The sequence below is a fragment of the Sarcophilus harrisii genome, chromosome X (genome assembly GCF_902635505.1).
Source record: "Sarcophilus harrisii chromosome X, mSarHar1.11, whole genome shotgun sequence".
Classification (NCBI taxonomy): domain Eukaryota; kingdom Metazoa; phylum Chordata; class Mammalia; order Dasyuromorphia; family Dasyuridae; genus Sarcophilus; species Sarcophilus harrisii.
The window spans coordinates 50055185-50072816 of record NC_045432.1 but is presented as its reverse complement, the minus strand read 5'-3'; the positions used below and the strand labels follow the sequence as shown (position 1 = coordinate 50072816).

Sequence of the window (17632 nt, the reverse complement as noted above, 5' to 3'; positions counted from 1 at the left end):
CTGGCATTTTCCCTTGGTTGTCCATAATTTAAACTTATGCTATGGGAGGTAGCCATTTTAACTAAGAATAGAACTCCAGGTTTACTACTACCTGCCACAGAGTTTCTGCCAGTTGCCATTCAGTAAACAGGCTCTGAGATTTCACACTGATGGCAGATAACTTTAGTAATGTTTTCAAAAGACACCAAGGTTCCTATATTGGGCAGCACAGCAGCTTTGCTAGTGTCAGGAGGCTCAGAAGATAGTGAATGAGGCAGGCCTCCTGAGCAGAAAGCAAGCATTTCTGAATCCCTCCTCACTACCTAAAAAGCCATGGCGGTAAGGCCTTTTCCCTGAGAAATAACCTGAATGATGTGTTGATGTGAATGAGGAGAAGGCAATGTCATTGAAAAGTTTGTTCCAGTCTCCATCTTCAGAGTACCCATTGTCTGCCCTGGGAGATATGGGACTGTCACCAGCCACGACTATCATAAAAACTGAGGCTCAGCCTCTCTGAGGCTGAGGCTTTAGCCACTCTCCTCTAGGTTTTCTATGCTATTCATAGACAGCATCCCAAAGATCACTGTTGCTTGGGATTTTCCTTTGATTACATCAAAGTGAACCAGAACGTGTCATAGTATGTAAATGATCATCAGGGAAAGGTCATTGTGATATATCTCTGTGTCTCTGCAGATGGAAAGGAAGGAAGAAGGGGAGAGAACTTTTTTAAAAAAATTGGCCATGGTGGGCAAAGGGTGAATAAGCTATGAAAGCAGTGAGTACCTCTCGGGCACTGAACCTCACATAAAGGCATGGCAACCCCAGAAAAGGGGAAACCTTTCGTCTCTCTGTACATTTCATTCACCTGGCGGAGGATCAACTGCAATTCCTGATTAGTCAGGATTAGTCAGCAGGCAAATGGCCCAATCATACTTTATTCCTTAAAAAGTCATTACCATCCGAAATGGATACAGCCCTTGGGACTGTGCTCTACCAGGCAGTGTGATTTTGTTGTGCTTGCTGACAGTCTTGAGGGTGGCAAGGACCTTGAACAAGGGACAACCCAAATAGCCACTTAGTTGACCTACCTTGTACTTCCTCTTGTTCTTGGCCGGCACCTTTTCAGCAAATGAAGGACCAGGTGACTCTCGGGACTGTGGGGGCTGTGCCGGCTGTGGCTGTGGCTGTTTTGCATTATTTTCTCTGGCATCGGTCTTGGTGGAAGTGGTTTCAGCTGGCTCTCGGCTAGGTACTCGAGACAGTAAGCCAAGATCTATTTTGACCCAAAGTGAATTAGCATCGTCATTATCGCGTATTGGGGACAAAAGTTCAGTTTGCACAATGGGCAGAGGTGAAAAAAGCTGCTCCTCCACTTCAGCGGCAGCGACATCCGTGCAGATGCTGCTGTTACTGCTGCTTCCGCTTAAAGTGCTGACGCTGACAATGCCGTTGCCCGGAGTCTCCTTCGGTTTGGGGGCGCTGATCGGAGTGGGACAGGGAGGCCCCGATTTAACCTGTAAGGCTTCTTCTTGGTCCGTGTTGGAGTCTGAAGTTGAGGAATCGGTTTCAACAAATTCTCGAGACTTGGGAACGATTTTTCCAGGGCCTCTCAACTTCTTTTTTTCGGCAATAAACGCTGCCGTAAGTTTGGGTTCTTTCCTTGGGGCCAGTTTTCCAACTGCTGCTCTGTTGCGTGCTTTGGCCTGCTCTCCGTGTTCCGGCGTGTCTTTGTCTTTGGGAGTGTTGCTGGGATGAATATTTGGTCTAGGCCAGGGGTACTCTTCGGTGCTGGGTGTCCTTTCGACCTTTTGGGGTTGCTTTTTGCCCATGATCTTCTGAGGGGCTGCTTCATTTGGAGCGGGTGACTTCTGCTTGGAGTTTTTGGCCTCTAGAGGAGGTGGTGGTTTCTGGAGGAGCCGTTGACGTGCTTTCTCTCTGAGAGGGCTCAGCAGAGGCCTCTCTTTGGGTTCGATCTGAAACAGGCCAGGATTGACTTTTCCTTTATTCTGTGCTTCGGTTTGTGGGGTGATGGAAAGTAGAGTATTATTCTCACTGGATGTCTCATTTTGGTTGCTTATAATTGTTTTGTTATGCGGGTTCACTTTGTTGAGCCATTTGTCCAGCTGCCATTTGTTGGTCGAAGGTGGATCTGGCTGTGGATGGCAAAACAACACAAAATTAATTGGACAAAGGCCTTGGCCTATTGTCGCTTGGATAAGGAAGGCCAAAATCACCTTAGTTATTACTTCGACATCACCACTGGAGGCGCAGGAGTTTAGTGCTGTACAATCATTGCTCCCCACCCCATCCTCAGATCAAATCTCAATAGCCATTTCTGCTTTGGCCAGAAACCCTGAGGGTCTTCCCCTCCCAGATTCCTTCTTTCATTTATTTACATTTTCTTGGATTAGGTGAAAGAGGCCATTCTTTATCTTATTTCTTATCTAACCATACTCATTGAATGGGTGCTGCCTCAGTCAAACTGAGACCTGTTGAAGACCTTAGCTTAAAAGGGCCAAGGTCTTGGCCATCTCTGGTCGTCCTGATCTATAGCTGGGTCTGGACAGGAAAGGGAGGTAGGTGCCAATTGCACAGCCCTCCCTCATTTCAGTCTACTTCACCCACAGGTCATGGCATCACTTTCCTGATGTCAGGGTCCTTTACGAGAATGAAGAACAACCAACAACCTCTGTGAGTGGAGCTGCCCCCCCTCTTGTCTTTCCCCTATTTTCCCTTTGTTCTGCAGCCCTCCTAGCCTTGTCTTCCCTTTGAACTCTTGGCACTTTTCCCCTGCTAAGGGAAGGGAACTTACCCCTCTCATTTCCTCTTCCCATACTTCTTTCCCCTCTCCTTCTTTGTCTTCTGTCCCTATGTTCCACCTTTTCTCCCTATGTTCTTTGCTCTCCTTACATTTCTCCCTTTTCATACTTCTCTCTTCTTCATACTTCTCAGCCCTTGGCCCCCTGCTCCTGTCATCCTTTTCTGTTGTCTCTATGTTCCACCTTCTCTTACCTTTGACCTCTGCTCTTTGCTCCTTCCTTATCTCCATACTTCTATCTACTTTGCTTCCTCACTCCCTATGTTCTTCCCTCTCCTTACATTTCTCTCTGCTTCCCAACATTCCACTCTCATCCCATATTCCTCTTCCTTTCCTTTTCTGTTATCTCTATTTTCTTCCCTATGTTCCTCCTTCTCTTCATACTTCTTTCCCCTTTACCCCTAAGTTTCATTCTTCCCCCCATACTTCTCTGTTGTCCCTATGTTCCTCCCTTTCTCCACCTTCCCTACGTTTCACTCTCACCTCATATTTCACTTCCTTACTCCCTTTCTTCTTCCTACCTTCTTCCTCCTCTCTATACTTGTTGACCTCTTGGCCCTTTGCCCCCTGCTTTTCAATGCTTCCTTTTCTATTGTCCCTATATTCTTTGCTTTCCCTACGTTTCTCCCTCTTTCCATACTGCTCTTCCCCTTCCTTCTCAGTCCATATTTTTCTCCCCTTGGCCTGCTCTGCTCTTCCACCCTTCCTACTCTTTTGTCTCTGTTCCTACCTTCTGTCCCTCCATTCTGCTTCCTCTCCATACTTCTCTCTCTCCTTTCCCTTCTGTTTCTGTTCCTCATTCCCTTTCCTCGTTTCTGTCCCTACGTTCCATCTTTTCTCCCCTCTTCTCTGCTTCCCTATGTTCTTTGCTCTTCTGAAGTTCCCCCACTTTCCACATTCCTCTCCCCTTTGTATTCTTGCTCCTTCCTGCCCTCTCTATACTCTTTTCTACTCTTTGACCCCTGCTTTTTGCTCCTTCCTCTCTTTCACTCTCCATTCTTCTCTGCTCCCCTACATGCTACTCTCACCCCAAATTTCTCTTCTGTTCCTAAGTTCCCTCTTCTCTCCAGACTTTTCTGTTGTTCCTATGTTGTTTTCTTTCCCCTCTTTCCTTATTCCCTTCCTTTTTGCCTTTTGTTCCCTGTTCTTCCTAACTTTCTCCTTAGCTTCTTGTCCTTCCTTCCCTCTAACCCTCTCTTCTCATCCCTCCTTCCCCCATTATCCTCTTTCTCTCTTGTCCCTATGTTCTTCCCTTATGTCTCCTTCCGGCCCTGTGCTCTGTTTCTTCCTTCTGTTGTCCCTATATTCTTTGCTTTCCCTACATCTTGGACCTTTGCCCCCTGCTCCTGTTGTCCCACCTTCTCTCCTCGTTCCCTTTCTAGTCTGCTTCCCACTCTCACCTCATATTTCTTCTCTTCATACTTCTATCTACTTTGCCTTCCTATGTCCCACTTTCTGTCTCTATGTTCCAACTTTTCTCCATATTCCTCTTCCCTTAGCCCCTGTCTGCTTCTCCTTCCCTACGTTTTACTCTCACCCCATATTTCTCTTCCTTTCCTACTCCCTTCCCTTTGATCTCTTGGCCCTTTGCCCCCTGTTCTTCTCTCTCCTTACATTTCTTCCTGCTTTCCCTTCTCTTCTGTCCCTAAGTTCCAGCTTCTCTTCACACTTCTTTCCCCTCCCCATTCTCTTGGCCCTCTATTCCTCGATCTCCTTTGAAGTCTATTGTCTTCCCCTCGACCTTTTACTCTTTGCTCCTTCCTTCTGTGTTATCACTATCTACTTCCCCATTTCTCTGCTTTTTACTTCAAATGTTTCCTCCCTGCTTTTCTGTCCCTCCATTCCACCTGTTCTTCCTACTTCTCTCCCCTTTGCCCTCTGCTCCTGTCCTTCCTTCTCTGTTGTTCTACTCTCTCCCTAAGTTCCTCCTTCTTTCCATCTTTCTCTTCCTCCCTCCCTCCCCTCCTTCCTTTTTCTCTTCTTTCCCTATATATTACACCTTCTCTTCATACTTCTACTTTTCCCTCTCTGCCCTTTCTTTGCTTCCTCACTTCCTCTCCTCTATTCTTTCCCTCCTTCCAGCTCCCTCTATCACCTTTGCACTCTATTGTCTTCCCTCCTTCTCTTCTGTCCTTAAATTCCATGCTTTCTCCATACTTCTCTTTCCCTATATTCTGTTCTTTCCCCTTTGCTTTCCCTGCTCCTGTCGTTCCTTCTCTGTTGTCCCTATGTTCTTCCCTCTCCTTACATTTCTTCCTGCTTTTCCTACCTTCTCTCCCCTTTCCAACATTCCACTTTCACCCCATATTTCTCTGTCTGTTGCCCCCTCCTCTTCCCTTATGTTTCTCCCACTAACCCTCTCTTCATACATCTCTCCTCTTTGCCTTCCTTCTCCTTCTGTCCCTACTTGACTCTCCTTGCTCCCTTTCTTCTCCACATTTCACTCCCCTTGGCCCTATCTGCCATTTGCTCCCTCCTTTTCTCCACCTTCCGTATCTTCTACTCTCAGCCCACTCTGCTCTTCCAACCTTCCTTTCTCACTCCTTCCCTCCTCTAATGCTCTATGTTCCAACTTTTCTCTATACTTCTCTTCTTTCCCTATGACCTCTTGGTCTTTTGCTGCTTCCCTTCTGTTTCTATGTCCCATCTTGTCTTCCCTTTGGCCCCTCTGACTTTCCCTCCCCTTTGCCTACTTTCTCCCTTGCTGTCCCTACTTCACTTCCTTACCTTCTCTCCACACTCCTCTTCCCTTCTTCATTTTTCCCATTTTCCTTCCCTGTTTCCCTATATTTTGTTCATTACTCCCTGCTTGTCCCTCCATTCCAACTCCTCTTCATACTTCTCGGCCCTTTGCATACTTCTCTCCGCTTTTCCTTCCCTACATTTCACTCACCCCATATTTTGCCCCCCTTCCTGCCCTTTTTTCCTCTATCATCTTTGCTTCCCTATGTGCTACTCTCACCCTAAATTTCTCTTCTGTTCCTAACTTCCTCCTTTGTCTTCTCTGCCCATCCTGCTCTTACTCCCTTCCTTCTTCTCTACTTCCCTAAGTTTCACTCTCGCCTCAAATTTCACTTCCTTTCCTTCTCTTCTTACTTCTTTCTATTTTACCTTCACTCCCCTTCTGTTGTCCCTATGTTCTTTGCTCTCCCTATCCCTCTCTGACCTACCTTCCCGTTCCTACTTCTCTCCATACTTGTTTTCCCTTTGACCTCTTGGCCCTTTGCCTCCTTCCTTCTCTGCTTCCCTATGTTCCACTCTCACTCTATATTTCTCTTCCCTCTTTCCTCCATTCCTTCCTCTCTGTCTCCCCTTCTCCTATTTCCTTTGTACTCTATTGTCTTGCCCCACCATACTTGTCTTCCCTTACCCCAAATTTCTCTTCTGTTCTCAAGTTCCATCTTCTCTCCTGTCCCTATGTTCTTTTCTTTTCCTAAGTTTCTCCCTCTTTCTATATATCACCCCCTTACCTTCTCTGTTTCCCTATGTTCCACTCTCACTCTATATTTCTCTCCCTTGGCCCGCTGTGCTCTCCCAACCTTCCTTTCTCACTCCTTTCATCCTCTCTGTCCTTCTTCTCTCCCTCTATCATCTTTGCACTTTATTGTCTTCCCTATCTCCATACATTTCTCCCCTTTGTGTTCCTGTTCTGCTCTTCCAACCTTCCTTTTTCATTCCCTTCCTACTCTCTTGTCTCTATGTTCCAACTTCTTTCCATACTTTGCCCTCTCTACCATTCCTGCTGTTCCTAAGTTCCATCTTCTCTTCATACTTCCATCTACTTTGCCCTTTCTGCTCTTTCTCTCCTGTCCCTATGTTCCACTCTCACTCTATTTTTCTCCCCTTGGCCCGTTGTGCTCTCCCAACCTTCCTTTCTCCCTTTTGTCCTCTCTGTCCTTCTTGCCTTTTTTTTTTTTACCTTCCCTCTATTCTTTTCTCCCCTTCCCTAAGTGCTACTCTCACCACAAATTTCTCTTCTTCTATCTCCTTTGCACTCTATTGTCTTCCCTTCCTCTCCTTACTTGTCTTCCCTCCCTCCATTTCACCTCCTCTTCATAATTCTCGGCCCTTTGCCCCTGTCCTTCCTTCTCTCTCCTTTCCTTCTCCACTGTCCCTATATTCTTCGCTTTCCCTACTTTACTCCCCTTTGCGTTCCTCCTCCTTCCCTACATTTCACTCTCACCACATATCCATACTCTTTTCTCCTCTTTGCACTCTCTGTCCATCCTGTTCTTACTCCTTTGCTTCTCTAGGTTCCACTCTCACTCTATATTTCACTCCCCTTAGATCTGTCCTCTGTTGTCCCTCCATTCCACCTGTTCTTCATACTTTTCTCTCCCTAAGTTCCATCTTCTCCCCTTCCTCTTTGCTCCCTGCTCTTCCTAACTTCCTCCTTTGTCCTCTTTGCTTCCCTATGTTCCACTCTCTATATTTATTTATCTCCCTCTATCACCTTTGCACTCTATTGTCTTCCCTCCTTCTTTCCCTAAGTTCCACCTCTCCATACTCCTCTCTTGTCTCCTTCCTCCACCTTCCCTCTCCCCTTTGTACTTTATTGTCTTTCCCCTCCTCCTCCTTTCCCTTCTGTTACTATGTTCAACCCTCCTTCTCTGGCATAACTATCTTTTCCCCCATTTCTCTGCTCTTCCTTCAGCCTCTTCTGTCCCTACTTTCCTCCTCTACTCCTTACATTTCTCCCTATTTCTCTTCCCTTTGACCAGTTGGTCTTTTGCCCCCTGCTTTTTGCTCCTTCCCTATGTTCTACTCTCAGTCTATATTTCTCTCACTTTGGCCTTCCTGATTTTCCCCTCCATGCTCTCTTCTCTTTTTCTCTGCCCTTCCCTTTCCTTCCTTCCTCCCTCTCTCCTTTATTCTTTGCCCTTCGCTCCCTCCTTTCCTTCTCTGTTATCACTATTTTCTTCCCTATTTCTCTCCCCTTGGCCCACTCTGCTCACCTTCCTTTCCTCCTCTTCATACTTCTTTTTACTTTACCTTCTCTGCCCTTCCTTACTCCCCTACTGTTCCTATATCCCATCTTGTCTTCCCTTTGGCCCCTCTGACTTTGCCTCCCGCTTTGCCTTGTGTCCCTAAGTTCTGCCCTTGCCTTCTTCCTCTCGGTCCTTTTGCCCCCTGCTCCTGTCATTCCTTCCTCTCACTCTCACCCCAAATTTCTCTTTTCCTTCTCTATTATCATTATCTTTGTCCTTCCTCTTCTCCTTATGTTTCTCCCTCTCCATATTTCTCTCCCCTGTGCCTTCCTTATCTGCTTCCCTACATTTCACTCTTGCCCCACATTTCTCTTCTTTTCCTTCTTCCATGCTTTTCTCTTCCCCCCTCCTTCCTGAGTGACTTCAATGGAAGAAAAAAGGAACAGAGAAGGCCCAAAGTGGCGCAGGTCTGGCTCACCAGGGCGTCCCTTACCTGAGGAGTATTGCTGCGGGACTCCTCGTTGCCCTCGCTGTCACTTGAGGAGCTCTCGCTGTCAGAATCAGACTCCGAACTGCTGTCCGATTCACTGGAGCTTCCAGAACCCCCGCTGGAGGCGATGACCGGGGGCTCCGGGACAGGCGGCAGCGTTGGACTGAAAGAGAAAAGGGGCATCTTTCTCAGCGAGGTGACACGGACGGCACGTTCTGTCATTCGCTAGGTGCTTGCAAAAAACCCAAGAGATGTGCTCCGTGCTCTTTTGGGGGTTATGTCACTGAGGACACGAGACAGCCATATGAGCATAGGGATTCCCAGAAGATGAACTCAACCACAGACTATGCTAATTGCTTGTTTATGGACATTATTTGATGTTTGATCAATTTTATACGTCATTCCTCATTTTTCTTTTGCATTAGGAAAATAAAGGGAACAGACCTTTCTCGGGTGTCCTTAGTACCCTTCACTTGGCCCTGCTTGCTTAAGGGACTACAGATACCCTTTCCCAATTTACAGATGAGGAAATTGAGCCCCCTTCCCAAAGTAAATTGATGGCAAGAAAGTGGTAGTGGCAGGAATCAACTCCAGCTCTCTCCTGACCCTAAAGTCATTAGTCTTTCAATTACTATCTGCCTTGTCTCCATTGCAATATGTGATACATTACCACTAATAATGCAAGATACACTCATGAATGAGAGCTCTTGGGGGGCAGGGTAGCAAAGTCTTTGACACATAGTAGGCACTTAATAAATACTCAGTGACTGACTCCAAGTCTCAAAGGATCTTTTTACCTGACAGTTTTTTGAACATTGCAATAAGACATTGAAATTAAAACTATTTGCCATAATGGTATTAGAAGGAAGGGAGTAAGAGCAGGATGGGCAGAGAGAGCAGAGAAGGAAGTTGGGAATAGCAATGGGAAAGAAAACCATACAAAGTTGACCAGTTATTAATAAAATAAAGGTCATTTGGTGTTATTTTACACATCAACTACAGCTCAAGGTAGTTAGCTACCAAGTAGCCAAGACTTTGGATTCTACAAAGATTTCCTTATGAGCTATGATGGTTTTCCCCACATCTCTTCAAATTAATTCCTTTGAAGGAAACAGTTCTGAACCTATTACACCCGAAATAAAATGGATATTTCCAATTACACAAGTGTGCTGTTCATGAATCCCTGTAATTTTAAAGTCACCAATTCCTTTGAGGACCCAGACCAGATTCAGACTTTGGCACTCACATTTGTTTTTAGTCATCACCAATCACAAATGTTGGAATATACAGAGAACAAAAGAGAATAATGTATGAAATCAATTTCCATGTTTAGTTCCTTCTGAACTTCTCCATTTCATATCTATAGTTTTTGTTTTCTTGATACTTTTTCCTCTTTTTGGTTTCTCCATCAATCCCTATATCCAGTACACCCTCTGTTTGAACAGAACCAATCAACGCATCGGCCACGTCTGAAAATGACCTCACCTCTGCTCCACTGGCTATCTGCCGAGAGGCTATCCCTCATGCCTGTGGAGGAGCCAGCGGTCTACCTAATGGAAGAAGCTTCCACTCTGAGAAGTTCCCCCCAAAGCTGCTCAGATAGTTTTCATTCGCAGCTGTACTGTTACTCAAATACAGGGAATACCTTTTGACATAGCCCATACTGCTTAGGGGAATCCTATTGGCCCAACTCTACCCATAAAAATTATTTATTGACATCTATAACGTTATAGAGGAATTCTGATGTAAATGGTCTGAGGGTTTATAGATAAAGAGAATGTTGGACCTGGTGGAAAGCTTAAAGATCACTTTGTCTCATACCAGCATCATCCTGGGGAGGAAGTGGGGCACCTGACATTTAAGGGGTGTCCAATACCCAAAGTCCAGCTGCAGCTTAGGCAGACCTAAGACCAGAACCAGGAACACCCCATTCTTCGTTAAATCGTATCTCTTTGAAAGAGGGGACCAGAAGGAGCGATCATAAGGAAGCACCTCAATTTGTAAGTTTGAGCTAGCAAAATGTATGCCAAGTGACAGAATTCCCTGCTCTCCATGTTTGCGTACCTGCATTTCAGAATGTGAGAGCAGATGAGTCGGGGTTTTTCTCTTCTATTTTTATGGCCTCTTTAATTTATTCTTAATTTAATTTTCTTAGAAATGAGGATACCCCCTCCCCACTTTTCAAGTAAATGTCTCCCTTCAACTTACTTAGATGATCCCACAAGGTTGAGCTTGGGAAAGATGACTGAAGGGGAACAGTGCTCGCCTAATTATTTTCTCCCAGTGTTGAAGCAAGCTTCCCTTTCTCATCCCCTAGTCAAGCTCTTTCAGCCCAAAGACCATGTGGGTGGCCACTCTTGTTCCTTTTTCCTGACTTCAGACCCTGGGCTAAAGGGACCCTGAGATACAATTATTGTGGAAGCCGAATTGAACCGTGGGAGAAACATGAGGCTTTCACTCCTTTCTTTAGCCTAAATTAGTCCATACTCTCCCTTGTGCTCCCCCCCCGCCTTTCACACAAGCCTATTCTTCTCTAAGATTACACTCTATGGGCTGTGAAGAAAGCCATCTTTACCTGCTGGTCAGGAAGGAATTTAATCTCTTTAAAATCTACCGGACTCTAAATGCTGGAGAGGCTGTGAGAAAACAGCCCCATTGAGGCCCTGATGCTGGAGCTGTCAACTAGTTCAATCATTTTGGAAAGCAATTAGGAACTATGCTTCTTAAAAAACAACAACAACAAAAAAAAAAAAAAAAAACTAGGAAACTGTGCATACTCTGTGGGCCAGTGACATGCTACTAGGTCAATACCCCCAAAAAGATCAAGGAAAAGGACCTCTAGGTACAAAAATATTGACAGCAGCTCTTTTTGTGAGGAACCTGAGGGGAAATGTCTGGACAAGTTATGGCACATGAATGCCATACTTCAATGTTGTGCTGGAAGAAATGACAAGGGGCAGTGCAAAGAATCGGCAATTGACCAGATTTCCATCAATTGGGGAATGACTAAATAAATTGTGGTATGAAAATAAACCCACACAAGTCATCAACATTTTTATATATCACTAACAAAATCCAACAGTCAGAGTTACAAAGAGAAATTCCATTTAAAGTAACTGCCGATAGTATAAAATATTTGGGAATCTCTCTGCCAAGGGAAAATCAGGAACTATATGAGCAAAACTACAAAACACTTTCCACACAAATAAAGTCAGATCTAAACAGCTGGAAAAATAGTAAATGCTTTTGGATTGGGTGAGCAAATATAACGTAGATGACAATACTACCTAAACTAATCTATTTATTTAGCATTATACCAACAAGACTCCCAAGACACTATTTTAATGACCTAGAAAAAATAACAACAAAATTCATATGGAAAAACAAAAAGTGAAGAATTTCAAGGGAATTAATGAAAAAAAAAATCAAATGAAGGTGGCCTAGCTGTACCAGATCTAAAATTATTTTATAAAACAGCGGATACTAAAACCATCTGCTATTGGCTAAGAAATAGACTAGTTGATCAGTGGAATAGGTTAAGTTCAAAGGACAAAACAGCCAATAACTTTAACAATCTAGTGTTTGACAAACCCAAAGACCCCCGTTTTTGGGATAAGAACTCACTGTTTGACAAAAATTGCTGGGAAAATTGGAAATTGGTAGGGCAGAAACTAGGCATTGACCCACACTTAACACCATACACTAAGATAAGGTCAAAATGGGTTCATGACCTTGGCATAAAGAATGAGATTATAAATAAATTGGAAGAACATAGGATAGTTTACCTCTCAGACCTGTGGAAGAGGAAGGAATTTATGACCGAAGAAGAACTAGATATCATTATTGATCACAAAATAGAAAAAAATTTGATTATATCAAATTGAAAAGTTTTTGTACAAATAAATTGTGGTATGGGGTTATGAAAGAATATTCTTGTTCTATAAGAAATCATGGGCAGGATGCTCTCAGAAAAACCTGGAAAGTCCTCCCTGAGCTCCAAGTGAAATGTACTGTGTACATAGTAATAGCCAAGTGGTGGGACAATCAGCAGTCAATGACTTTGCTGTTCTCAGCAATACAATGATGCAAGACTACTTTAAAGGACTTATGATGGCAAATCCTGTCCATAGCACGAGAAAGAACTGACTGTGTCCAAATACAGACTTCAGCATGCTTTTTTCTTAGGGGTTTTGTTTGAAGGGGGGGGCAGAGATCTGTTTGCTTTTGCAACATCACTTTTATGGAAATGTTTTGCATGACTTCACATGGGCTTTCTCAATGGTGAGGTGTGGGAAGGAAGAGGGAGAATTTGAAACTGAAAATTTTAAAAACAAACGTAAAAAAATTTGTTCTGCCTGTAACTGGAGGAAATAAAACTTTTTTTGAATGATGAGAAGAGGTGGTTTTAGAAAAATGATGCATTTTGCAAATTTTATGACCTGTATGAACTAATTCAAAGCCAGGAGAAGAATTTATGCAATAAAAACAGTATTGTAAAGACAGACAAATTTGAAAAGATTTGGGGAGATCTCTCTCTCTCTCTCTCTCTCTCTCTCTCTCTGTGTGTGTGTGTGTATATATATATAGACACACACACACACAGAGAGAGAGAGAGAGAGAGAGAGAGAGAGATAAATATAGGCCTGGTCAACTATACACGTTTTTGTTTTTCCTGCTTTCTCGGTGGGGTGAGAGAAGGGGTTATGGGAGGGAGAGAAGGCAAACATTCGTTTAAAAATTAATTAAATTATAAACAAAAAATCAACTGTCAGTTACTACTAGGGTGTAGGAAGTCTCTCTGTTAATTAATATTCCTAAATTCCTTCTATTCCTTAAGAATTCCCCTTTAATTTTTTAAGTATGCATTTCTTTTTTAATCCAAAGCCCATTTTAAAATACTATCTGCCAAACTCCAACTCTTCTGTCATTTACACCAAGAGGTTAAGGGTAATAAGTAGAATGAGAGAGATTCCCTAAAAACAATGCCTCGTTTTAAAAGAATGAACATTAATTTACATTTTTTGCTCCACTGACAGATTAATAAATGTGCATTAAATGCAATCAGTAGTTTCTTAGATTCCTTATTAAATACTGATGGACACAGGAGATTAAACCAATCCCAGACTTTGAGAAATGAAGACATCTGGTTTCAATTCACCCTGCTAAATGCATGCATAAAACACTGTCATTTTCTGAGTTCTTTAGACAGGTAACATCTTGGGAAGGAAGCTGAAGGCCCAGGAATAACCCAGATTGAGTTGGATGAGCTTTCCATGAATATCAGTTTTGCCTGTTTCTATCTTATTTGCTCAATCAAAATAAGAGTGATGCTGAAAATTACAAATGTAATTATTTTATATTTACAATTTGAATCACAATTACCTCAACCTTAAAAGTAACCTTGCACTGAGTTCTGGAAATGACTTCCAATCATCTCCTAAAGCTAAATCTCTCATCATATTCTGAACTAGAACCATATGTCAAGTCATCTTCAGATACTGCCATACTAGACAAGCAGACCATCTCACCTTTTGATACATCATCAGCCATGAGTAGTAAGCAGAATGGACAGAATTCAAGTCAATAAGCATTTATAATGCACTCACTATGTTCTAGGTATATAGTCCTATGCACTGGGGATTCAAAAGGCAGAAAAAACATCTGCTCTCTAGGAGGTTATGGTAGTCCACTGGGGGAGGTAACATGCACTACCCACATCCCCGACACCATAGATACATTGAAGTCTTAAGTAGGTTTGGTTTATATGTGTATGGAGCTTTGGAGGGATTTTAAATTCCCCAAATGCATCATTCACTGACTACTACGTTACTAGTGTTACTACTAATCTCCGAGTGGTCTATACACTACTGGCGAAGGCTAAACTGGCCTATCCAAGGGACGGTAGTTTTTGATGCTTTCCTGATCTTATCAATGTGGAAACTCTCTCTAAAGGGCCACAAGCCAGCACTGATAGAATGAGTAAGTTGTTCTGAAAGGTCAAATGGGAGGAGGCCTGAAATGGTTTAAAGGCTTTCTAAAATGAATCAATCTCCAGAGCAACGGAATAAGCTTTGATGGGTGTTACCTTGACATCACTACATAACAACAACATGGGTAACAATATCTATTAATGTTCATTCTTGTAAAATGAGGCATTGTTTTTAGGGAATCTCTCTCATTCTACTTACTACTCTTAACCTCTTGGTGTAAATGACAGAAGAGTTGGAGTTTGGCAGATAGTATTTTAAAGTGGGCTTTGGATTAAAAAAGAAATGCATACTTAAAAGATTAAAGGGGAATTCTTAAGGAATAGAAGGAATTAAACTCTAAAAACCTCCTGGCAAGACTGGTGAAGAAGGGTGAAGTTTTCTAAGTTGTGCAGTTAAACTTCGATAACACTTTGTCAACAAAGGAACCCTCTCAAAGCTCTTGCGATGCATGTGAGAGAGCAACCAAAAGAGATGTTAAGTCCTTCTGTACAGATCCAAGGCAAGATGACAGAAAGCACTAGCAGAGTAGCATTGCCTTCTGTGAGCCACACTCTATGTTGAAACTGACCCCAAATTACAGACAAATTTTGACCGAATCTATGGACAGAACAGGTCAATAACCAATCCCACTAGCTCTAATGCCTAGCGAGAACAGGACAGGTACAGCTGTTTCATGACTCTGCCTCTTAGCATTTCTCCTCTGAAACTTTATTACCATTGATCCGATAGTTCCAATGAGGGCCCTTGGCGTTTAACATATCGAAGCATCTGAGGCAGGGAATCATCTCAGAGAAAAAATCAAGTAGAGGAAATTTTAGTAAGCCATGCTTGAAGGGGTTTATGTGAAAAAGCGGAACGGTGTCCGTGATGGATGTTTCCTTTCCTGTGCCGTTAGTCAAAACTGCAGCTCCTTCTTTCTGAGAAAACAAAGCGACCCACCCAAAGCAAAGTCAGGATGTGAACCCAAGTATCCTCACTTTCAATTCACTGCTTTTCCCTTAGAGCACTTTATCTCTTCATGGGAACACAGCACACTGCAGATCTCGATCAGAAGTGGACTTAGAGGTCATACAGACCAACCCCTTCACTTCTGTGGACCGAGGCCTACAGTGAATTACCCACGGTCATACAACTAGGGAACAGCAGTGCCAGGACTTCATCCAAGGTAATCTGACTGCCGAATCAGTGTTTGTGCCTGTTATAACAATAGCATATAATTAAGAGAAGTCCAAAAGAATGAGGACTAAGACAGGAGTCAATGGGGGGGTGCATAAATAGATGCAGTGATGGGGAGCTGCTGGATTGTTCTTAACAGTTATACAGCACAATGGTACAGCTGACATCTCATTGCCTTGTCCCTCTTCAAACTCGCCCCCCACCTATCTTCTTCCAAAGAAGACCACTGGCTATGGTGGTGTTGACACAGCAATCCATCACCTAGTAAAAGCATGTTGGGGTTCAGTAGCGGCCCAAACCCTCTCAATAATCGGTCTTATCACATTTTTCATGGAGGTATCAGTAAATTCAATCCCATGCCAAGAAATTTCTATTTGTTTGCATTATTACTCTACAGGAAACACAAGGGTGCACTAAACGGGTCACTTAATGTGCCTCTGCTGCATTGACGGCTTACCATGAAACTTCCTTGCTTAAGAAGCTAGAAAGGAACCATAACCTACCACGTAGCAAGTCTAAACTTTTGGGCAACAGGGCTCTTTGGGTCCCTTCTCTGAGCTCCCCAACCCACTTCGCCCACTTTAGCTTCCGCCACTCTTCTGCCCCTGCCAGCCTGAGGTCTCGCTCGCCCTCCATATATTATTGGCAATCCCACCTTTGGCCAAGATGACTGAAATGCCCTTTTCTTTTTTCCCATTGCTTGTCTCAATACTACTCCATCTCTCAAGGACTCTAGGACAGAATGAGACAATGTAAGGAAAGTGCTTTGCAAAATGTAAAAACACCATTAAAATGTCAGCAAATATCAGAACATCACGGCAGCTCCCATTTCCGCAGGCCTATTGGACTTGCACTGCCCCAAGGAAGGAAGAAGCCTAACTATTCTTGAACCCTGCCATGTGTTACGGATCCCCAGCTACAGTATAAGTAGCCAGGAGAATAAAACCACCTCTAATGATTCCCCAGACTACAGGCCCTGACCCTCCTGTTTCTCCTCCCACCCTGATACCTGCTCTAGTGTCTCTTTCACTGACTATTTTTATTCTCTTTCCTCTCGCCCCAAACTGTTTATATTTGTCAGGGCTCGGGCCTCCGGCAGAGCCTTCTGATCTTCTTTTTACATCTTGCCTCACTTAGAGCTAAGGCACTCCTCTCTAGCTTTAACAGTTACCTTTCTGCAGCATCACCCAGAACCTTTCTCCTCAGCTTTTAGTTTGTATCTTTGAACCTTATTTCAAGTCATTAGTGCATGAAAGTACACAGTGGTAGAAATCTTCTCCCACTTCCCTCCTCTCTATTCCCCTTAGCCATCTTTGAATCCATCCCTTCTCTGACTCTCCCATTCCATTATGGCCTCTCAAACCCTCACTCGACTGTTCACAGATTCCTCTTTATCCTAAATCTCTTGCCCATCTCTTTGCATTTGGGGAAACCGGGCCCTCTCCAGAAGACACTTCATCCCCAACCACTCTCTCTAGTATTAGCTGAGCCTTTTCTTGGGACCCCAAAGCATTGGGTCTGGAAGAGAAATAGTCCAACTTTTAGACCCACTTCCAGACCATCCCTTTGCCACCATCACTGAGTAACCTTTGTGGTTCCTTTTCATCCACCTTTACAACATGTCCACTTTTGTACTATAGTCAGTACAGTCAGGCCTCCAGGGAAATCTTTCCTTCCTCGAGCAGTTTGGGGTCACAGGAATCCTATTCATTCTAACTCAGAGCCCAGATAGGGTACACCAGAGATTTCAACATATTAAATATCAGTGAATCCTCAAAAACCTGGTCTTCCAATTAATCGAATGCCTTAAGTCCCCACCCATGGTTATGCCCCAGATCTGACTTATTAACTACTCTACCCCTAGGATCCAGAACTTGCAATTCTCTTCTCTGATCTCAGTCTTCTATCTTTACTCTACCCTTCTGCCTCCTCCACAACCTATTCTTCATCCTCATTATGACCTCCAGTCCCTGTGACCCACCAGCTTCTTTCAGATGATCACTCCCATTCTGCTTTTACTCGCCTTCCTTCACAGCCTGGACTCTGCATTTGCCTAGTCTACCGTGACTCCCTTTCCCTGTTGCCAGTTTCCTCTATGGGCTATATCCTAGCCAATTCCTTTCCCTTTTGATATGTCGCGTAATGCTCAGGAGAAAAGTCAAATGATTTTAGTTGAATATTCCCTCGTCAGATCTCAAGCAGCCCTTTAGTAGCACCTGAATGTGCTTCTTTTGTTAGTCCCTGACTCGCC

At 43.7% G+C, this 17632-nt stretch overlaps 1 protein-coding gene across 6 annotated transcripts in view; it reads right to left on the bottom strand.

Moving 5' to 3' along the window:
* Positions 1 to 17632, bottom strand: part of AFF2 (AF4/FMR2 family member 2) — a 559096-nt gene that overhangs the window by 42323 nt on the left and 499141 nt on the right. For all 6 annotated transcript variants that reach the window (XM_031945005.1, XM_031945002.1, XM_023506974.2 and 3 more), the window contains 2 exons: positions 8219 to 8378; positions 1068 to 2132 (listed from right to left, as the gene is read on the bottom strand). In XM_031945005.1, coding sequence (XP_031800865.1) covers positions 1068 to 2132; positions 8219 to 8378 — 1225 coding nt within the window. The remainder of the gene's footprint in view (positions 1 to 1067; positions 2133 to 8218; positions 8379 to 17632) is intronic.